Source organism: Mandrillus leucophaeus, unplaced genomic scaffold (assembly GCF_000951045.1).
Source record: "Mandrillus leucophaeus isolate KB7577 unplaced genomic scaffold, Mleu.le_1.0 Scaffold364, whole genome shotgun sequence".
Classification (NCBI taxonomy): domain Eukaryota; kingdom Metazoa; phylum Chordata; class Mammalia; order Primates; family Cercopithecidae; genus Mandrillus; species Mandrillus leucophaeus.
In genome coordinates, this window is record NW_012103854.1 from 2,565,055 (window position 1) to 2,589,041 (window position 23,987).

A 23,987-nucleotide genomic window follows, 5' to 3' on the forward strand; every position below is an offset into this window, starting at 1 on the left:
CCCCAAAATTACAAATGTCTAAAAATGATAAATAAGAAAACATGATAGTTGTATCAATAATCTAACAGTATGAGGTGTTTCAGAAATAAGTCTTCTCGTTAACACTTTTAATTTTAGATTTTCATACTGTTCATGTAGACAGAAATATATACAATACAATTTGAACAAAGGAAATGTAATGCAGAGAGATAGAAGTTTCTGGGGGGGGTGGGGTGGGGTCATGAAAGATACTAAATTGACTTTATCTGGGTGAAATTTACATAAATGAGAGGAATTATTTGCCTTGAGGACACTCACAAAATCTGAAGGTCTAAGTAGGAGCATGCATGGTCATCCTCTTTGTCTCTCCAGCCCTAGTTCTCTCTACGAAGTGCCTTGGGGATTACACGTGAACACCACAGCCTCCAAGCCCTGCCCACAGCTCCTCATCAACAGCCCTCCACAGCCACCCATAGGCTTAGGGGTGCACATGCCGGCAGGATGGTCCACTCTAGAATACACATCTGGGGAGGGCCCAGTACTGACAATGGACTCAAGACAGATGAGGCAGGAACTCTTGGCTTCCAGGTACCTGAGACATGATCTGGAAGTGGGAAGACAAGACTATGGGCAGGTAAGTCTCCTTGGCCCTATGGACTCCTCAGTTATGAGGAGGGTGATACCACAAGATGGACAAAGGAGGCTTAGAAGAGGGGCACTGCTCGCCTGCATCCAAGGGAAGCGCTACCCAGCATCCCCTTTTAAAATAACATGAAAGATGCAAAAGTGAGCCCAAACCAGCCAGAGAGCATGATGCCACAGAGGGTTCTCCGTTTTGAACATAAAAATATTATCCTCACTGTACTCTTACGGGGGAAAAAGATTAAGAATAAAAGCTTACGAGATAGGAATATGAAATATCAAAATGGATGAAGGGAGTCATATGAAGTGAGCTTCTTAGGGCTGGGAAAAGTCAGATACAGCAGTTTTTCAGCTCCCTTCTGTTACAAGAATCTCTTCTAAATTAGACAATTCGTGTTTATTACAACTTTCCACTGGACTGGGATCACGAGAAAAGAAGTTTCAGCAGTAGTGGCCAATCCTCATCTGACATTCCCCTGGCAAGAGGTTGAGGAAAAGACCTCTACCCACGTGTCTCCAGTCAGAAAGGAGCTCAACAGAGTTGCTGCATATTTTGGGAAAGACACTCTTTCACGCTCTGAATGTAGATATGAAAGAATGCAGCGCCAGGAGTGATTGGCAGCCACCTTACAACTGAGAGGAAAGCGGGAACTAGGTTGACAGCAGGAACATGGAAGAAGGGCCAAGAGATGAAGGAACCTGGGTTCTTAGTGATGAAGTTTAGTTGTCGGTTTAACAAAGCCAAGCTGAAGACTGCATTAGCGCTGGACTTTCAAGCTCATATGACTTAAGGAAATACCTTTATTTTTTCACCTGGTTCTCTTAGGTTTCCATGACTTGTAACATAATGTGTCCTTGAAAATATATCCATTTTGAAAGTTTTAAAACCCAGCTAATTCTTTATTTCCTAAAGTATAGTTCTTAAAGATACTGTGTATAGTTTGAATGATAAATTATTCTTTCTCTTGGAAAGAGAATGTGTTTAATTATTAATAGAAATTTTAAATGTTTATGTCCAAGTGGAAAAATTCTAAAGGTCAATGAAGAGAATGAGATAATACTTCTTACTGATACCCATTTGGACACCTAAGAGGTTTCTGAATCATGGAGGCATTAATGCCTCCAATTCAAAGAGGAAAACAATCTACTGTATTTAACAGTCTTTTAATAGACAGTTATAAGTATTACTTCCTTTATCTTTTCTGATTAAACTTAGAGGTGAACATTACAATCCCTATTTGAAAAATGAGGAAACTAAGGCTCAGAGAAGGTAAGCAATTTGTCCAAGGTCATACAAACACCGAGCAAAGTTAGGATTTTCTGAATTTAAAAATCCACACTCTTAACCACTACCGTGCAGTGGAAGCAGAATGCCTGGCTCTTCAGTTCTACTCTGCCACTAACACTTGGATGACCTTGGCCTTCTTTTACTCTTTCTGCACCTCAGTTTTCTCATTAAGAAAATGGAGATAATCATAGTGCCTATTTCACAGAATTGCTATGAGGACTAAATGAGCTAAGATGCCTGTAACACTTAGGACGCTGCCCAGCAGGTAATAAACACTGGATACATTTTAGTAAATATGATATACTGCTTCTGTTCTCTGAACTAGGCAGAGAAGACAGAGAAGAGGATCCTGAAAGGAATTCAGTTTCTCATAAACAAATCCCACCGATGCTGTCTCACAGTTGGATCATGGCTACCCCTTGGCCATGTGGCCTGGCATCAAATAAATGGTACTGGGTAGATTTCACCTGTTATGATTTTTGACAATAAATTATAACATTACAGTCTTATTTTTAACACATATCTCAAAATCAAGAGTATCAGAGATTAGACCTAATGATACAAAAACAGGGTGTGTGGTTTATATTGACTTAGTATTTTAGTAGTCACAAATTTTAAGGAAAAGCTGTCCATGATGAATACAAAAACCCTATAGTGATCAATAATATCAACAATACGGTGTTTTAGGAACAGAATTCTAAGACCAAGGTTATCTATAGTTTAAATTGTAAATATTGCAACATGGTGAAAGCTCCTCTTCTTTTGCCAACTCCCATTTATACTGCGAGCCTCACTGAAAGTCTCTGATTCGAGGAAGTGCTCGCTCTTAGTCCTTTGCACCGGGCCAGGGAGCCCTGTGTTTTTCTGTTATAATACTTCACAATATTCTAATTTAAAAATCTATAGAGTTTTCATATAATTATTCATTTAATCCCCCTACTACCCATTAGCCTAGAAATTCCGTGAGGCAGAGATAGCTGTAAACTCAGTGTTCAGTTGGTGCCTCACACTTAGTAAGGGTTAAATAAATATTTGTTAAATGAATGATCGAGGAAATTCATAAGTGACTCAAAGAGTACATTTAAGGGAAATTTCTTTAAAAAGCTTTTCCCAATTATGGGTACAGTTTAATCAGATGTAATATGTCGGTATTTTTGTGATTTCTTCTATAAAATACAGTGTCTTTTACATTAAAATAGAAAAGAGTGGATTTCATGATGTCATAATTCATTCATAAACATTTGCTTCGCTGTTTTTCTGTTTTGCAGCAGCGAGTGAGAAGCTTTACTTCCTCAGCTACCCCTTTCTCTCAGCAATCCCAATCCTTCAACTGTTTACTCTTCCTTCTCCCAATATTTTCATTTGCTAGAATAGTAACTGGTATCAAACTTTACAGTAACATGCCTAAAAACGTCGGGAGGAAAGTGGTTTTAAAGAAAATCTTACTATAATAGTTTTATTTCAAGCCAGCAGGAAAAAACCTCCTTCAACTAACTTTTTGTTTTCTCCTAAAGAAACCCAAAAATAATTACATGAAGAAAAGAAATATCTTGTGTTCTGCTTAACAAGTAAAATTGAGTGAAAAAAGTCTTTAAGAGTAGAGTAGATTTTTGTATAAAAATGGCTGAGAATATATAAATCATTCTCAGGAATGGATGAAGTGACTTGACTTTATGAAATATCTGTAACAGGAAATGATGGTGCTTCTTTAAGAAGAAAGCATTCATGGTCACGTACTCTTGGAATTCTAATATATACAATTATTAATGTTAAAAAACTGAAAAATTAAAAAATACAATTCTCACTTTTAACACAAAAAAGATTGAATTGTTGTAAGATACTTTCCTTGAACTATTAACTAATCTGGAATCATCAATCAATCACTTAATTTAGTCTCAATATCTTTTCTTAAAGTTTAGCATTAGAAAGTCACAAATATATTGCGTAATAAATTACTGGGTAAATTCTGCTAAAGGAAAATTTTAAGCTAATTAACTAGAAAACAAAAACAGCCCTACATGTTGAAAACCTTCAGGAATGTAGGTAGCAATAAATATATAAATAAATAACAAAAAAACCTGTGTTTAGTGTTTATAGTAAGTGAACGGGGAATAAAAAATATCGGATTTATTGTATTGTCCACTGCATAGACTTGAATCAATAGCTTAAGCTTTGAAAGTCTAAGAGCTTCAATTTATCTGTTCTCTAAATATACTTACAATAAAAATGCCATTAAAAGTATGCTGTAAAGATTAATGTCAGTGAAGAACTGTGTGACCCAGGTATAAGAGATAAAAAGAAATTTCAAATGTCATAACTGTAAACTAATTAAAATTTAATGTTACTTAAAAATCACATAGCTATTTGTGATGGATTCATAGGTGATACATTCATATCAATTTTTAAATTTATGTTATATTTGAAGTTTTAAAACTAACAATAAACTCTAGAAAGCACTTAAAATTGCACGAATCAACATCGTCTGATATTTATCTCTTGGTTTGGAAACAATCCCTATGACTCTGCAGGCCTCAGAAAAATTCTAGCTTACATAGACATAAAAAATTTCATTTTAATCCTGAAAATCTTCAACATTATTTTTGTAGTAATCAAGAGACAAGGATGTGAATTAAGAGGAGTAAAAATAGGACTTTGTATGGACTTCATCTGTCTCGAGCTCTTTTTTTTTTTTTTTTTTTTAAGATGGAGTTTTGCTCTTGTTGCCCAGGCTAGAGTGCAATGGCGCAATCTTGGCTTACTGCAACCTCCAACTCCAGGGTTCAAGTGATTCTCCTGCCTCAGCCTCCCGAGTAGCTGGGATTACAGGCATGCACCACCATGCCCCGCTAATTTTGCATTTTTAGTAGAGACGGGGTTTCTCTATGTTGGTCAGGCTGGTCTCGAACTCCCGACCTCAGGTGATCCACCCGTCTCGGCCTCCCAAAGTGTTGGGATTACAGGCATGAGCCACCGCGCCCGGCCTCCAGCTCCTCTTTCACGGCATTTGCACAGTGTTGGGCACTAATTGCTCTTCAAATAAACTGTCATAGTGATTATCTGTTCTTATGGATGCTAAGAAAGATGTAAATCAGGAAAAAGTAGAAAAATACAGAGTTTTAATAACACCTTTTAACAGTTCAGATTTTTAAAAACTGACATAAGTATGTAAACAAAAATTGTAGACAGCAATCTATTTTGCCAAATAATTCTTCACTTTAAAAACACGTTTCGACCATAAAATTATTTTAAATAGCTCACATTTCTCCAGAGTATTTGAAGTAGGAACTAACTGATCAATATTCAAATATACATCACTGCATGTATTATGTGTGTGTGTGTGTTTGTGTGCATGCACTCATGCACACACACATGGTAGGGGAAAGAATACATTATGGAGGATAAATAAAATGTTTATATGTTTAAACCAACAAGATCTTCAGGAGAATTACATTATTTTTGTGTTCAATATAATTAGCCAAAGAAGAAATAGATAACATTTTATATTTTTAGGTAGGATTTGCATTAGATCTGCCCTAACTGCTTGGTTGGTGGAAACAAGTCCAAATTACGAAAACATCAGCTTTCAGAATTGGGAACAGAGGATGCTGAAAGCTAGTTGCATTGGAAACAAGACATGAGGGATGGGGGACTTTTTGTGTACTCATAGTATCTCTGAGAAACTTAGGGAAAAATTGATACAGCTTCTGCTCTCATTTTACAAATGAAGCCCCTTTGAATGCAGACAGAAAAGGAGTCCTTCAAAGGCTACACAAGAGGTGAAAGAGTACAGAATGTTCTGACGCCAGGACAGGGATCCTACATCAGCCCGCTGGTGACTGTGCTTTCATAATAATGTGAAACGTGTCTTGTATCTATAGCAGTGACATTCCAACCACCCAGTCCTTAAGAGCTGGGGCCCTTAGTCCTTAGGGTCAGGGAGACAGCCAGGGTACAGAGAACACATTCTACCTCTACGTATAATTCTGCATATTCATTTCCTCTCTGTGAGGAATTCAACTGGATGTAAGTCTAGGGCTCATTTGCTGACACTTTTTTTTTTTTTTTTTTTTTGGAGGCAGAGTCTCACTATGTTGCCCACGCTGGAGTGCAGTGGCACGATCACGGCTCACTGTAACCCTGAACTCCTGGGCTCAAGCGATTCTCCCACCTTGGCCTCCCAAAGTGTTGGGATTACAAGCATGAGCCACTGTGTCTAGCCTGCTGAAATTCTTAAGGCATGAGAATACTACTGGAGGAATATGTTGCCTAATTAATACTACAAGGTCTGTCTCTATAGTGTACACTGCAACCTTAGAAAGGTTAAGTGACTGGCCCAAATGAGGACATTCTCTCTCACATGCAGAGACCATGCCCTTTTCTCTGTACCACACTGCCTCCTACGTTTCACAGAAGGATGCTCTGTAGCCCTTCATAGGTTGTGATGCCAGAAGGGGCAAGATTGGAGTCTAATACCATGCCACTGCCTAAGCAAGTCCTTTCTCTTAATGAAAAACCACTATAAAAATAAATATTTAGATTAGCAATCAAGGTGATCAAAATGTAAAATATAATGTGTAGGAAAAATGTCACGCCAAGTTTATGTGCTAAGGCCTTCACCTATTTTGCCATCCTGAATGGATGGACAATGTTCTATGGGAAACAGAGCATTTTTGTCTTCGTTTTTCTTTCTCTCTCTCTTTCTTTTTTTTCAAATAGAGACAGGGTTTCACCATGTTGCCCAGGTTGGTCTCCAGCTCCTGAGCTTAGGCAATCCTCCTGCCTTAGCCTCTAAAAATGCTGGGATTATAGGTATGGGACACTACGCCTGGCCAGTGTTTTCTTAAAACAGTATACTTTTCTTTCTTTTTTTCAAACATAAGAAGAGAATTTTTTATTCCCCAGGGTTTTTTTTTTTTTTTTTTGAGTTTTTTGGCCATATTTCTTACTTTTTTCTTTTTAAGAGATAGGATCTCACCATGGTGCCCAGGCTGGACTCAAGCAATCCTTCTGCCTCAGTGCCCCCAAGTAGCTGGATATTATTTGCCATATTTCTGATGGCTTAGAAATTATATCCTCCCCTAACCACTGTCTGAAAACTTTTCTAAGTATCAAAAGTACTCTTTTGGAAAAAGCAAAATTGTATTGGAGAAGAAAATGTTTTCTCAAGACAATTTAAGGATATTGAGGTGCTCTTACTAAAAAAAAATTATGTCATTGTAAGCTCCTTTCTTAGAAAAACAAATTCTAGAGTTCAAGACTCCAGAAAAACAAAGTCTAGAGTTCAAAAAAATTGTTTAAAAACAAATTCTAGAGTTCATTTCATATGCTCATATGCTCTAAGTATGTAAAATTATTACTCTATTGCCAGTTTTGTTTTTACTAAGTGACCTGCTGTTTCAGTGAAGGAGACTCGTGTTTTTTACACTTTCTTTTCCTAAAAATGATACAGCAAATATTACAAATGTTAAGTAATGACTAGACCTAACAGAAATTCCATACACAAAGCTTTAGGTTCAGTTCTCTGAAGGAGGGAAAACAAATTTAAATTACATTTTGCTGATGCCGTCGTAAAAGTGTGAAATCATTTCATTTCCCTGGGTTTTACAGAAAACACTTTTAAAATGCCACAAAGATGTATAACAAGACATAAAACTGCAAATATTAACTGTCTATTTCCTTGAAATATAATTTAAACTTGGTGACTAGGACAAGAAAATGTCACATTCCTTTCTCTTGCTAAGGAAATTGCATATTTCCTTTGCAAAAATAAAGAATATGCAGTCTTCAAAAGGTATATGTGACAGTTTTAAAGTTGTTTTGTTTCATGTTAAAAGTTTCTATAAATTTTCATGATTGTCTCAAAGTTGAAAAATGAAAAGAAACAAAGAAGAAAAAGGAAAACATTATTAACCTTAGGCATACAAGTTTTGTTTTTCACCAATGTCAAAAACAATATTTATGCCATATCTGTATTTTGTTCTTTCTAAATGTTATCTTGAGTTATATAATTTTCAGATCCATCTGAGAATGAATATACTTTTAAATTTTTGCTTAGGTTTCCCTCCGTGATCTGCAATATTCTAAATCTTCTGTCTTTGCCAGGATTTGTGAAGCAAATGGATATGCATTTTACTAAGTGGAAAATGTAGCCTTGACATGGATGGTTAACTACTGGTGAGTGTGCGGTGTTCGGTTTATGGACTAAAGGACACCATAAGCCTTGGCTGAGAACATTAATTTCATGTGGGAATTGAGTACTTCTGGGAACAGAGAGCCTCTTAAAAACATAGATTAACTGAATTTTCAGAACTCCACTGAACTGAAGTGAAGGAAAAGTTTAATGGTAATATCAAATACAGTCCAAAGACTTTACATCTATTTACTCCCTTAACTCTCATTGACTCTATTAGGTAGGCACCGCCATTGTCTCCCTTTACCGATGAGAAACTGAGGCCAGAGAATTCCAAGGACTTTGCCAAAATTCACACAGCCTCTGAGTGGTAGACTCATGCTCTTAGCAACTTACTAGGTTTAAAGTTGTGGTTGTTTATGTCTTATTGACAGAAAGAAAAGATGGACGTGATGGAAAACATCACAAGGAGTATTTATTGCATCTGAAAGGGTTGAGTTACGTATGATTTCAGAATTTGGTCCAGAGTACATGGATTTAAAATACTCTGGGAAGGCAAAATAATCGGTCACAGGGTATAAAAGGGCCAGGCCAAGAACTCTGACGAAGACAGGAAAGTCCCTCGCTCAGCTCCCTGGCTCCTGACGGACTGGCTCAGCAATGGGCTTTGTCAGCGACCACAATGGTTTTCCTGGTTTCTGTGAAGGTTCCAGGCTAAAGAGCCAGTCAGGGATGTTGAGGAGCTATGCTTTGTCCACCTAGTAAGTATGTTGCAGGAGTAAATGTATACAACACATAGACATGTGTATGTAGAGTGTATTGTTGTTTCTTTCACTTTACTTTTTCCCCTCATTATTAACAGTACAATAAAAGTGTATGTAATACCAAAGCGGGACAAACCTATTTAATTTCTACTTTTGCTTAACAGTGAAAAGAGCTTCCTTCTGGATTCAGAAAGTTTTACTAGTTCCTTCTATGAGAATAACTTTTGTTAGCCAATTATTAATACATATTAGTTTTACCACGACCAGAATAAACTAAAGTGCATTTTGTTTATCACAATCAATGTTAAACATAAATTTTTCCAATTCCATATCTATTTATGAGAAAGATATAGTTGTATCACATACATAATTTACTGAACAGTAACACATCCAAAATACTTGAAATGGAAAATTTTCAAAGAATTCCTGACTCTTTAATGCATCTTTAAAAATTAAACTAATTTGGTCATTTGTAGCACAATCTTCCTGTATTTCAAAAGTATACGTAGTGTTTTTATAAGCATATAAGCTTATTACTAACATTATGAACTAGAATAATTTTGTGATTTCAATGGTCACCAAGTTATTTTTTAAATACAATATTTTATAGAACTCACCTTTTGCCCATTCATCCCTGGAATTCCAGGTGCTCCAATAGAACCCTAAAGAGACACATGATTAAATTCAGTTGATATCATACACAAAATATTTCAATTCTAAATTTATATTGTATTAGTTATGTAAGCCTTGCTAAAACATTTCTAGGAAGTTTTTTCAGACCTTATCCACTATGTTCAAATATATAATGTAAGCAGATTCCTCAAGCTTCCCCAGAAACTACAGAGTTAAAATTAAAACTTGCTTCTAAGTATCCACTTAACTTTAATATGTTTTAAAGAAATTTACATGATAAATTGATCATACCTATCAGAGGGCCACATGGCTCTAAATTTTCATGTTTTTAAGAATAAATAGGCTTAGTTCCATCTGGAAAATGGCTACCAGTAGCAGTAACACTTGCATTTAATGAGTTAAAATACCATACAACAAAAGGTAATTAAAATAACAACCATTTATTCTGCAGTTAAATAAGGGACCCATGTCGTAAACTCAAATTTGTTGTATTTTAAGCATTTTTCTCCCAGACTTTCAAGGAGTAAGTTTAAGCCACATGAATGTGAATATGTCTTCCAGAGTGACTCAAAAAGGTGTAAAAAATGTTATACACTGACCAGGAACAACACAACTTCTTTACAAAAAAAGTTAAGGTGTGTGTGTGTGAGCACGTGTGGGCATGTGTGTGCACATGCATAGTGGCGTGAGTATGAATGATTGGACATAGATGGGTGAGCTGGAGAATAAGAAAGCTAATTATTACCTGAGAAAAATCTATGACATTTAACTGGATACAGAAACATTAGCAAATATTTTCAAACAGTGATGTCATTTCCCTCCATTACACCTTCCATTTAGGCTCTGGAGAAACCATTTTAAATACAATGTGCTTATTCTTTGTCTAAAACTGGAAAACAGATTTTTCTTAGTAGATGTATGATATTACATTTCTTTAATAATAACGGGGAAAATATTTTTTTTAAAATAGCAATTATAGACCAAAAACTCCCCTGAAAAGTAGTCTACTGAAAAAACAGTAATTGTAACGAAAACAAATTGAGATGGCAAGTTCCTTAGTGCGTTCAGTGATTACCTTGAATGGGTCATTAAAGGACTTCCCGAAGCCTGAAGCAGTAATTTTATCCTGGTCGTATGTGGATTAGAGTAGCTTTACAATTTCACACCATGCTTAATAGAGACATTATTGCAAAGGACAAAGTGTTCCTATGCACAAGTTGTCTCGCAACCCATGGACTTTTACTTGGTTTGTAGGATTATGTTTCAACAGATGCCACATGCCCAGTGCTTGGGGGATAAAAAGTCTCTATCTTTGATGGATTCCAAAGATAAAGAATAATCACTTTTCCACCTGTTATAATACAATTGTTTTCTTTAGTTTTCTGTGGGTTAAATACCCCCCTCCCCGATTGAGGGGTATAAGGACGGGGGAATGAGGACTTAGTGATATTTTGTTGGCAAAATGCCATCTATTTGCTATTAAGATATTTACTACCACAGGATAGGTGTAATTTTGGAAACCCTAGGTCTTCTCCATCAGAATTTGAAAAAAAAATTTGTTTTTGAGACCAAGTTTTGCTCTGTCTAACCCAGGCTGGAGTGTAGTGGCACAATCTCGGCTCACTGCAGCCTCTGCCGCCCAGGTTCAAGCGATTCTCCTGTCTCAGCCTCTTGAGTAGCTGGGACTACAGGCGTGGGCCACCACACCCAGCTATTTTTGTATTTTTAAGTAGAGAAGGGGTTTCACCATGTTAGCCAAGCTAGTCTCTAACTCTTAACCTCAGGTGATCCAACCACCTCAGCTTCTCAAAGTGTTGGGATTACAGGCGTGAGCCTGGCCTCTCCATCAGAATTTAATGGTCAATTCTGATGATTGTGGATAACAATGAAATGACTATCAGGAAGTCACTTTTCACGTTACCTCAGCAAGAAGGACACCAATAGGCCACTTGAATATAGTGAACCCAGTAATATCCTTTTTTTCGGCTCAGTTCCCTGGCCGTTTGGCAATCACATAATTGAGGAAGGCCATGCATTCATTTTGCAATATCAAATTATCTTTCACATTTTAAATTTTGTCATAATGTTTTACCAGTATTTGAATTAAAAATTCAGTAACGGACAAGTTCAGCAGACAACTTAAAAAGAGTCTGCTCTGGATTTATTGAATTTTTTATAATGGAGTCAATTAGACATCTAATGCTCACATTATATGACTGTATTTTTAGAAAGCAGAATGCACAAACCAGACTAACTGCTTCAGCATGGCTTACAGTAGCTAATTTCATTCACCTCTCCTGCTTGCCATTAGGTCATGAGAGCATAATTACTTTCACAGTATTGTTTATACTCTACCTTTTGTCCTGGAGGCCCTAGAGGACCCTAAAAAAGAAAAATAATTCAATTAACATAATATTACAGCCACTTAAGCTTAGATGACCAATTTAAACTGTCCTATTCTCTAAGATTCCCTTTGCTTTACTGAACTATGTTGACATTTCATATATCAGGAAAAAAAAGGAAAGAAAAATTTCAGTTTGAAGTACCACATGGATCTTTTCTTCTAATTTTCTTGTGAAAAACATTAAGCATATACAGCAGGATTCTGATTTGTCCTCGCTATTAAAAAATGATCTTTGCTGTTCCAGCACATGTTGTTTTTTAAAAAAATACCTATAAATGTATCACATTAATCTCATTTAAAAGGCTGAAAATACAGTCCTTAGAAGCAGTTAAAATGCAATGTAGTTTTTCAGCAAATGGACACATTAGATGACTTCTGCGCCTGCAAATCTTCAGTAAGCAGATTTGCAAAGGAAATAATTGAATGCCATTACAAAGAAACATGTTTTTTTGTTTTTTTGTTTTTTTTTCTCTATTCTTCCTCTTAGGAAATATAGTCAACTAACCTGCACAAAAACTTGTTTACAAACTAGGGGAGGCCAGTGTCAACTATGATACTGAGTATATACTAGAAAAGGGAACAAAAGATGCTGTCAGTTGTTTCTTAGACTAAAATACTGGGTGGAGGAGATTTAGTGAGATGAATGAGAATATTTATACAGCATGGAAATGTAGCAGTTTTGAGATTTAGCAGTTTTTCAACCACAAAGTCAGTGTTGGGATTCTCTTGGCTTTATTTAGAGCAAGGCATGGCTTTGAGACAGTGGAAAATAACTCAAAGAGATATAGCTATATTTCTATTTGTATCTATTTTAAAATATAACTATTAAGCATTTTCTTCCAGTTCTTTCAAAAATATTTTTTAGTATGTTTCAGCAAAGTTATAGACACTCATCATTTCATGTTAAAAGCTCTTTATTCCATGACATTTAACTAACGACCAGCTTATTTTCAGTGTGTGACATTTCAGTTAATCAGCATGTTGCATGCCTACTCTATAACACTAAATAAAACACTAGGGTGGTTGTTAGAGGAAGATCTGTTCATGCATCCTTTTTATTAAAAATATATAATGTTTAGGAACATTCAGAGAATCTGTTCCCCATGTTATTTTGCAATCCTCACAGGAAGACTAACAATTTCCTCATATAATCAGCTTTAGGTTATTGAAAGTACACTGTGCAATATTGCCTTTATATATTTCTATTTAATTTACTCAACCAACCAACTGTTTAATGAGCTTGTTATTTGCTTTATCTGTGTGGTCAGACATTCTCTCTACTTATCTCACTCCCTCTATTTAAAATTCTCCCTGTTTTAGATTTTGCAGAGAAAATGGAGACTATCAAGTGTAAATTCCCTCGACATCTTGTCTCTCATCAAACCAAATGTATGTGTACCTCTTTCCTGTATCATGGGAAGAAGAGCCCCTCCTCCTATACAAGGCAAATTCATCTGGTATACTCTGGAATCCATCCTTGTCTCTGTCCTCAGGGATCTTTTGCAATCAGTTACCCCTGCATCTGTATCAGAGGCTCCACTTCTTCACTAGTTCTTCCCCTTAGCATATAAACATATTTAATCATTTCCTCACTTGGGTAAATTGTTTGGGAAGTAAATGTTCATGTTATCATACCAAGTAAGGGCAGAATTTGGAGGTTGTGGTGATAGGAGATCTGAGAATCAAGAAAGGACTTGGGTTTTATCATTGTCTATCATTCCATTTTCTCCAGTGTCTCTAGAGTACTTTACTTCTTAAAATGTTGACGTTAGAAAGGAAATCATAGAACAAGGAGTACATTAATTCAGTATTTAGACTGAGAATGTGTATGTTGAATTCACAAAGGCTTGTTTCCCACTGTAAACCTAACTGCCACTTGAAAAAAAAATGTTGTTCACTAAAATTGTCTCTTTCATCACATTGATATATAACCCTGGAAGGGGATATTTCAAATGAAAATAAGAGTGAATTCTACATCAAGTATTTTAGTTAGAGAATAACATATCTGATATTTTCTAATTTGGTCTCTGTTGCATAATCACATAAAATCAGAGATTTAGAATGACTAATCATAACTCTGAAATTCATAAAATTAAATAAGTTGTATATTTTAACACAATATTTAATGAAAATCTAAGGATGGCTACAAAGACAATATTTTCCTTCACTGTTAGGAAACTACTGCTACTTCTGGTAACCTCTAAAAATAAAAGCAGTTTTTAAGATTTAACATTAATTTTAAATTGGGAATACATGTCTTACAGAATTTTCATAACTATGCTGCCAAGAATATATTCACAGTTACCAGAAATGTGCATATACTTCTTTTATCTCTCTGGCAGGAAAAATGGTAGAGATCTAACAAGAGTATCATCCATTACTAGGGGGTGACCTGGGATTAAGGCAGAATAAAATATAGGACACTTAAGTACAGACAGACAGACAGACACACACACACACACACACCACACAGACACGTGTGCATGCATGCACACATCCAGAAATACTAGTTATTTTTACTGAGCAAGACTTTACTTATATACATTTGTTTTGAGTACCCTTAGATTAATAATACCATTATATATCTATAACACTGTGGTAATTAAAGTTAAGCTTACAAATCCAAGTTTCCCTACCCAAAAATTGATTTTCAAATTAGGGTATGTTGCTACCAGTTGGTTAAGATGATTACATTTGATTAGTCTTGCAGTTTTTGGTACAAAGGTAAGTTTATAAAGTAATGGGCAAATACCATAGAAACATTCACTAAGTTATCAAATCTTTTTTTTAATTTTTGTTTTTCTTTTTGAGACGGGGTCTCACTCTGTTGCCCAGGCTGGAGCGCAGTGGCGTGATCATAGCTCACTGCAGCCTCAAACTCCTGGGCTCAAGCAATCCTCCTGCCTCAGCCTCCCAAGTAGCTGGGACTACAAGCACATGTCACTATGTCTGGCTAAGTTTTTAATGTTTTGTAGAGACAGGGTCTTGCTATATTGCCCAGACTAGTCTCGAACTCCTGACCTCAAACGATCCTCTCACCTTGGCATCCCAAAGTGTTGGGATTACAAGTGTGAGCTACTACACCTAGCCTATCTAATCTTCCTTACACTTGTTTATATTTTCATCCTGCACAACAACTTGGATGAATAATGCCATAAATTCATTATTCACTCGTCAAACAAATGCTGACTATTCCCAAAATTAAAGTCAATTGTTCTAGTGATTCAAGATTTCTAAAACAATTCCATTATTGTTATCCTCATGATTTAGTAAGTTTGGATCAAGTAGATTTCCAACCTAGAGTCATAATCTTTTTGGTTCATCTTTATTAATCGATGAAGCAGTCCTTCTTTATTTATATTTGCATATACTTTGTATATAACCAGTTAAGATAAAAAAATCTAGTTTGATTTTTTCAAAATTTTTTTTTGCATGTATGTCAAGATTAAAAACTGTAACATACAGAATCTCAACATACTAAGCTACATTTCTTTAAACTCCAGAAACGTCAACTATAATTAGAACCTTAAAATACACCTATTTAAATACAGGTTCTGGGTGATATAAATTGTAAAAACTTTTTATTGAAGAATTCTGCATCATGAGTATAACTTTATCAAAAAGACAAAAACTCAAAGAGTCACTGAAAAATTCTAAACATGGAGTAACGGCACTAATCTGCATATAAATCTTTATACCAGTTTTAATAATCTTTCAGAAAACACCATGGAAAGTTATGCAAAATAAAGTTCAGATAAAAACTTGTAAACACAGTAAGAAATTATATAGTATACTTGATTTTCTTTCCAACTTTTCCTCTCCCCTGCTAGATTCCATATCTAAACATTTATGTACAGTATTCAGCATATGGTGAGAAACTTAAAGAAACCTGATAGACCTCATGTTGGTGACTTGCTTACCAAAATCATGTTACTCGGGCCTCAGAGTAAAGTTTTACTCCTACTTCAGTCCATCAGATACTTAAGAATATCTCTATGGTCCAGCCCTCTTCTCCAGTCACATTGCTACATTCCTGTTAAACCCATTTCTCGTTCCCTTAGCTAACATAACGTTCACCTAATGACCACCCTGCTTTTGGTCTCCTCCAATCCTTTCTGCACACTGCTGCCTGCGTGAGCTTCCCCTAATAGGTTCATACTTTTCCCATACTTAAATATCTTTCAATGGCTTTTCATAGCCTTTTAGAAGAGTCTGAGATTTGGCAGTAGTTGCAGTTTTCTGCATAAGCCAGGCTTCCATAGTTCTACACCTCTGTCTGTTCCTATAAAGGGCTTTCTTCTCTCCTGTCCTCTCCTGCATCCATCCCAAATATCAGAGCTCAGAGCCCTCACCCTTGGGGTTAGGTGCCTTCTTTTGTTCTCCAAAGCACCCCTATGACGTTTTCCTAGAATTTACCAACAATAATCATAATTGTCTGGTTACTTCTTTATTCACTCTAAATTACCTTTATCATGCACAGTAGCTGGCACATAGTGATTGCTCAGTGAATCATTTCGAGGTTAATTCATTTATTCATTCACATAATAGTTTTTAAGAGCCTACTGGGTGCTATTTTGCCTACAAAATAAGGCAAAACAAAATGACCACTCAGTGAGCACTCAAAACAAAATAAGATAAAAATGCATACCACTGGACTTCATATACTAGTGAATGTAGTAAGACAGTAAACAAATAAAATATAAAATTGTGTCAGGTGGTAAATGCTAAAGCAAAGAGGGGGATATGGATTGTAAGAAGTAGATGGAATAGTTTAAATTGTGTGTGTGTGTGTGCGGGGTGGGGGGGGGGTCATTTAGTGAAGCGCTCAGTGATAAAGAGGTCAGGCAAAGAGCCATGTATATAGAAGGGGGAAGAATATTCCAGGCAAGGGAAGAGTAAATGCAAAGACCAAGAGTTGGGCACATGCTAAGTGTGTTCAAAGAACACCAAGGAGGCTATCAGTGAGTAGCGGGAGATGGGGATACGAACAGGAAAGAACAATTGTATGTGTATGGCCTTGTAGGTACTTGTAAGCACAATGATGTTTACTTTGAGTAGGATAAAAATTAAAGAAATGAATAAATGGATACATAAAGCAATCAGGTTTTGTTTTGTTTTTTCTTAAACTTTAGACAATAGTGTTTCAAGATAGGAATGGCAGGATTTTTTACTCTTTTTGTTCACCTGACTCATTCTAACATTGCTGGCCTATTCTAATAGCCTCCAGATTACCTCTTAATTGCAAGCGTGAGTAGAGGAATTTAGGTCATGACTTCCATATGAATACAGCAAAGACAAAATCATCCAAATTATATGGTATCATTAACAATTGAGAGTGTTGTGTATGTGTATGTAGGCCTATGGTCTCCAATGCACTTCAGAAAACAATTATGCAAACAGTAGATAGAATTATCAACCCAAGTAAATCTTCAAAGTAGGCTGTTAAGAAAAGAATGATGCTGTGACCATTATGCATTGGCTGTACTTTCCAGTTTGTGAACAAAAAAAAAAACACAAAAAGATACATCATGGGATGGAAAAAAATTAATGAATTTTTCTGACACTACTGATGCTAGCACAAATTTGATTGAGGTATTAATTACTTAAACAGGATGCTGAGTTCCTAAATGATGTGCTTTAGGATGCCTCTTGGGACATGTTTTAAGGCAAGTTCTGGTTGCCTGCTATTAGGAAATGATGTAGGGGGCGGACACAGTTCCTGTTCTGTCCCTGATGACTAACAGTAAAATCTGAAGCTCTGAGAGCTGCTGGTCATTTCTGGACACGAGAATATACAACTAGCTTCTGTAATAAAAAACACAGGGAACAAAAAAAGAGGTGGTCCATCTGTGAAAGGGAGGATAAAAGCCCAAAACTATTAAGCCATTTAAAATTATTTCCTTTTCGAGTTAAGAATTTTTCCATGATTTAATAAAAGTTAGGCAAAATGAAGAAAATACTTTTAAAAGTCTGGTTCCGAAGGGAAGAATGATAACACGTATAATCTAACTGATGGAGTCATAAAACATTAGTACCAGACTTTCTCAAGGGTTTGGTACAACAGATTTTAATTACAATTTTTTGAAAGATATTAACCTGGTGTAATGCATCATGAGATCACAAAATACATAAACTTGGTTTATAAAGAGTAAGAGGAAATTTGTCTTACTTAAGAAGGGATCATTTAAGATGCATGTATATAAAATGCCATGTTCTGCTCGGGTGTTTGATGTGGGAAGGTTAAGAAACATAAACTCTAGCCACTATTATATATATGTCTGGAGTGTAATTCAAGTGATGTTTTACAAGATTCGGATTTCATAGCTTAAGTGTGTAGAAATGCCAACTAGAAACTGTTGGGAAATGTTTAGAATATAAGAGAGTGCACTGCAATGTTTTCAATGTAAAAGCCCGTGATTTAGTTGAAGTGGGTATGAAGGAACACAGCATAAACAAGAGCAGAGCAAGACAGTGCTGAAAAGGGAGAGCCTCATCTCTTGTTTCAGGTCTTTCATAGATCCTGTCTTCAGTCACACTTCATCATTTATATTTTCCCAAGAAGTCCATATCCTTCTCCAATCAGTCTTCATGTGAAGTTCTTAATCATTCTTCAAGGCCCAGCGGTCATAACTCACTTCCTTCGTGAGCCTTCTCCAGCGCACCCAGACGAAGCTTGTTTTTACCCTTTGTGTTTCTTTAGCACGTTTCAACTGGCTATATTTTAACTTATTTACCTGTTTTAAAAATCCACTTGACTAGGTAGCAACTTCCTCAGGCCATATATTTCATATCATCAGCACCTAGATTAGTGCCTAACACATAAATAATTATTGACTAAATGGAAACAATGAATGAATGAATTTAAAAATTATTAAATTCTGTTTACTGGCTTTCCACCATTATTTCAACACTCATACTATCATAACTCTATCACTGAAAGAGTTCCCAGTTTTGAGGCAGTTGTTCTGTTTAAGTATCACAGATTTTTGTTTCAGTAATATCACCCCATAACTCCTATTATTTGAAAAAGTTCCTCTACAACCCAGAGCCTGTTAGGAAGATGACATGTCATTATATGTATTCATGAGCATTTGATGAAAAAAAGTTCTACATGCGGTAGTTATTTTTTAAAAGAGTAAATTCTTTTTGACTTCTCTATCTCATGTGCTGAATTTTTGAGGAAAATATTAAACCAGGATGATTCATTTATTGGTGTTTCTCAAAATCATAAGGCTATGACCTCTTTAAGGGAGGTCTCTTAAAGCTCAGGAAATTAAAGAAGTAATACATTTTTCTCACCACTTGACAAAACCAGAACCCAAGACTAAATATTGAGCATTAAATACCATAGATTAAAGATAAATCTAGGTATATAAAAATCTATTTTTGATCAGATTCCAAAACAGAGACTCTATATTACCTCTCGCCAGATATCCACACTAAAATTAGCTCACTCCATCTCTTCAAAATATTTAATAAACTGCTTCTTATTGCTAAACCCAAAATGGAAATGATCCGAAAAGAAAGAAAAAATTAACAGGCTTCTCTGCCCTCTGTGATTAAACATACTTCCCTCGAGTACTATAAAGGAAACAAATTTATGGTTCACAAAAGCCTATCACCCTACACTACACTCAGTAAAAAATATTTCCATTGAGCAGTGTAAGTGCTTTTCCTATTTTAAATCAACAATGCTGAGAAACACTGGCTGCTAGAATTTAAATAACTCATGATCCACAGAAAAAGTTCTTAAATTTAAGATTATAATATATAGTCATATCCTATTCAGATCTGTTTTCTACCTAGATGGATCTGGACTGTCTATTAATAACAGAACTTTCTATAATGATAGAAACATTCTATATTGGTCAAACCAATAGGATAGCCACCAATCACATATGGCTACTGAGCACTTGAAATGTGGCCAGTACAACATTTAGATACTGAATTTTAAATTTTATTTATTTATTTATTTATTTTTTATTTTCTACAGGGACTCACTTTATCACCCAGGCTGGAGTGCAGTGGCGTGATCTCGACTTGCTGCAACCTCCACCTCCACCTTCCAGCCTCAAGTGATCCTACTGTCTCAGCCCCACAAGTAGCTGGGACTACAGGCATGAACCATCAAGCCTAATTTTTGTTTTTGTTTGTTTGTTTTGTAGAAACAGGTTTTCACCGTGTTGCCCAGGCTGGTCTCAAACTCCTGAGCTCAAGTGATCCACCCACTTGGGCCTCCCAAAGTGCTAGCTCCCAAAGAGCCTGGCCAACTTTAAATTTAAATAGCCATAGGTAGCTAATGCTGACTGCATTGAACAGTGCAGATCTAGACAATAGAATACCCAAGACTGAAATCAGCAAATTGGATTCTAGCCTGGTTCTGCCACTAATTATTTTGTAACCTTGGCAGTTTCTTTTTCACTCTGATGTTATTCTGTGAAATGCTAAGCTAAATTATTTCTAAGATTTCTTCTAAACCTTTTATATACTACTTAATAAATAGCCATATGGTGTGACTAGAATTTGGGGCTTTTTTTTTTTTTTTTTTTTTTGAGACCGAGTCTTGCTCTGTCACCTAGGCTGGAGTGCAATGGTGCAACTTTGGCTCACTGCAACCTTCACCTCCCAGGTTCAAGTGAGTCTCCTGCCTCAGCCTCCAGAGTAGCTGGGATTACAGGCACCTACCACCATGCCCAGCTAATTTTTTGTATTTTTAGTAGAGACGGGGTTTCACCATGTTGGCCAGGCTGGTCTCAAACTCCTGACCTCAGGTAATTCACCCACCTCGGTCTCCCAAAGTGTTGGGATTGCAGACGTGAGCCACCGCACCCGGCTGGTGTGACTAGAAATTGATGCAATTACTTTTCCATTGTCCTCATGAAAATCATTCTTTTAGTTATAACATGCATATTTATAAGCACATATATACTCCAAATAGTCTATAACACATATATAAATATAAAAAGATGCAGGCCGGGCGTGGTGGCTCACATCTGTAATCCCACCACTTTGGGAGGCCTGGGCAAGAGGATTGCTTGAAGCCTGGGCAATACAGCAAGCCTCCATCTCCATAAAACATAAAAATAAAAAAATCCGGGTATGGTGGTGCATGCCTTAGTCCTAGCAACTTGAGAGGCTGAGGCAGGAGGATTCCTTGAACCCGGGAGTTTGAGGCTGAGGTGAGCTGTGATCATGCCACTGCACTGCAGGCCAGGTGACAGAGCAAGAACCTGTCTCTAAAACAAAACAAAACAAAACAAAAGAAGAAAAAGAAGAGCAATTTTATGTAATTCTGTTGGATTTATCCTGCCCAATCCTACCCTTGGGGCATAATGACATGACATCTATTGGGAGAAAAACATAAAGCTAATTTATTTGTACTAGAGCCTGATTTATTAATTGATTAACTCATATCATTCCGTCATCCTGTTTATTAAACACATTAAGTACCAAAAACTATTATATGATGTGATAAATGCTGTGAAGGAGGGGAGAAGACAGCTTCTAACTTAGTCTGGGGGAGTGTGAAAGTGTATGCATGTGTGTGAGGTTTCCTCAAAGGAGGTGACCAAGCAGCAATCTATTTCTATTTTAAGGTTCCACTCAGACACATGGATACTGAACTTCCCTTAGATCTGGCAAGGAGGCTTTTGTCTTGAGCCCATGCTTTAAAGGGCCCTTTTCTGGTTGTGCTTCCCAGGGGGTTAGGAATCCATGGGTCTAAGAGAACATGCTTACCCGTACACATACCCTCCACCCTCAGCCCTACCAGCTCCCCAGCCACCTAACCTTCAGGTACTAAGGACTCTGGAATTCTCTGCCCCAGTGACTTGAGCTCACTTCAAAGACTCTGTGTTGCCTCTTCCCAGGCCTGTTCTTCTGAATGTGAACCATACCACTGGTGTGCACCATAACAAATTGGAAGAGAAGGCGAAGAGGTGGGTATTTTGAGGGGGATCGATGAAATTTGGTCCTGTGAGCATTCAAGAACCCTTTATAAAGTTAGAGCCTGAGTCTTATCAAGTTGAAGAATGGAGGAAGGTGCAGGAGAGAAGGGAAGCAGGCCAAGGATAGGGCTAGGGCTAGTTACAGCCCTCCTCGTGCCACCACACTGTGGCTTTGAATTCCAAGGAGGGCAAGAATTCTAGATTTGAACTTTCCAAGTCATCATGAGAATATATCTGTAAAGGTTGGAGGATAGAACATATTTTACTGAACAGTTTCATTAGGTTGGTTTATAACTTAAATATTTAGACACTTTGTATAAGGACTCCCATTTTTCCCCTTGCCCTAAAACTTGTACATTTGCCCTAAGTCAGCAAAGGTGAAGCACATTCAAACAGACTTAACTCTATTTTTAAAAATTTCTTCTTTATCTAATGATGAAATATGAGAATTTGATGAGACAGATCAATTATAACTTAGTTAATATTCTCATACAAGAATCACTTACTTTGCTTCAGTAGAGCTACAATAAGCTGAATTCTAAAGTTAAAAGCAGTGACAACTAGAGAAGTTGATTATGGTTTTGAGGAAGGAGGCAATTTTTAAGACTTTCTTCTATTAAAAGCTTAGTATATGACTGTTCACTGCTTTTAATTATTTACAGAACATATATAATAGATACATATAATATGCATCTGTGCATTCATAATAGAAACACAGCAGGATGACAGGACTTTAGAGTTGGAAGGGAACTCATACCGTTTAGTTTCACCATTCCTTACAGATGAGGAATCTAAGGCCTAGATACCTTAATTTGCCCAAATGATAGAACTTATTAGACCTTGAGTTTGGGCCACTGTAAAAAATAGTTAATATCAGAGCTGATTCACAGCCTAGAGGTCATTAAGGAAAACAAAATGAAGTAATGAGAGAGGAATACAGACAGAGTCATCTACTCAGCTGTTGAGACTGTCTTTCTGCTACATAATCATGCTCCTAAATCATTGTTGAAAATATTCCCCAAGATGACGTTTTGTTTCCAGGAGACAGAACCAGCTTCAAAGGAGAGTCAAACGTTCCTTCCTATCACCTCACTAAGTGACCTTTAGACACCTCTAGAGAAAAGTCTGTGCACAGAGGAATCAACACAGAGCAGGTCCCCCAAGGCTGGGGAGACACAGCTCCACTGTGTTGATTCTACGGCAGGACTCCCTGGAAGGGGTGGCAGGGCAGTACCAGAAATAGAAGGCATCACTTGTCTGCTTTCTCTGGTCCATTTGAAAAACACACTACAGGCCCTGGGCAAAAGTGCCAAGGAGGTGGGAAGAGCCCTGCAGGTGTGCCATTTATATGTACTTCATGGACAATCAGATTAAGGGAGGCTGGTAAAGCATTAGAATGGTTGCTAAGGCATCTCAGCAGGCAGCGTGCACAACTGAAGGACATGCAGTTTTACCAAATAAGGTTTTGTTGTCAAAATTTCGTCTAATAACTAACTACAATTAGATGATTTCAGTCATTTTTGTTATTTGTGATTTGAAGGTTTGGGGGTCTTGTTTCCTCTGCCAGATCCAAATCGGGAAGTCTGCTGTTGTCTTTAGTGTCTGACATCTGTTGATCAAGATAGCAGGCAGATCAAAGCACAGTGAAGGAAAGCCATGAGTTTTAGCAAATCCGTGGGATAGCAATACATTATAAATTGAACACATTTAAAGTAAACCTTTACATACTGGTTATTTCAATTTTATTTTAAATGCAACTGAAACATTTTCATGCTTATGTTATTAATTAATATTTTAAAAACATTATATTCACTTGACCCAAACGTATTAAATGTGTTTACAGGTAAAATTAAAATAAACTAAAAGTATCTGTAAACTGTTTGGACAAAAGTCCAAATTTCACTTTACGGCACTACAACAGCAAATATTTCTGAGTTTTGAACTCTCAGATACCACTAGGGCCCAATGAGGAACATTTTAAGTATTCTTATAATTCAGTAGAAGATAAATGAGTATGTTATGGAGTTTATATATATTTAGGGGAGGAGAAGAAAGGAATAAAGAGTTTCAGAACAGGAAAGTGATTTGGTTTCTGAAACCTTGGATATAGACAATTTGGGAGAAAAATAATATACATGAAACTGGAGCTATTTGGTATATCTTTTTCAATACCGTCTATCTTTCACGCTTTTGAAAATTT

The 23,987-nt window shown here is 36.5% G+C and overlaps 1 protein-coding gene across 2 annotated transcripts in view; it reads right to left on the reverse strand.

Annotated features, from left to right (window-relative positions):
* COL25A1 (collagen, type XXV, alpha 1) overlaps positions 1-23,987 on the reverse strand; it is a 514,206-nt gene that overhangs the window by 104,896 nt on the left and 385,323 nt on the right. For both annotated transcript variants that reach the window (XM_011989830.1, XM_011989831.1), the window contains 2 exons: positions 11,792-11,818; positions 9,421-9,465 (listed from right to left, as the gene is read on the reverse strand). In XM_011989830.1, coding sequence (XP_011845220.1) covers positions 9,421-9,465; positions 11,792-11,818 — 72 coding nt within the window. The remainder of the gene's footprint in view (positions 1-9,420; positions 9,466-11,791; positions 11,819-23,987) is intronic.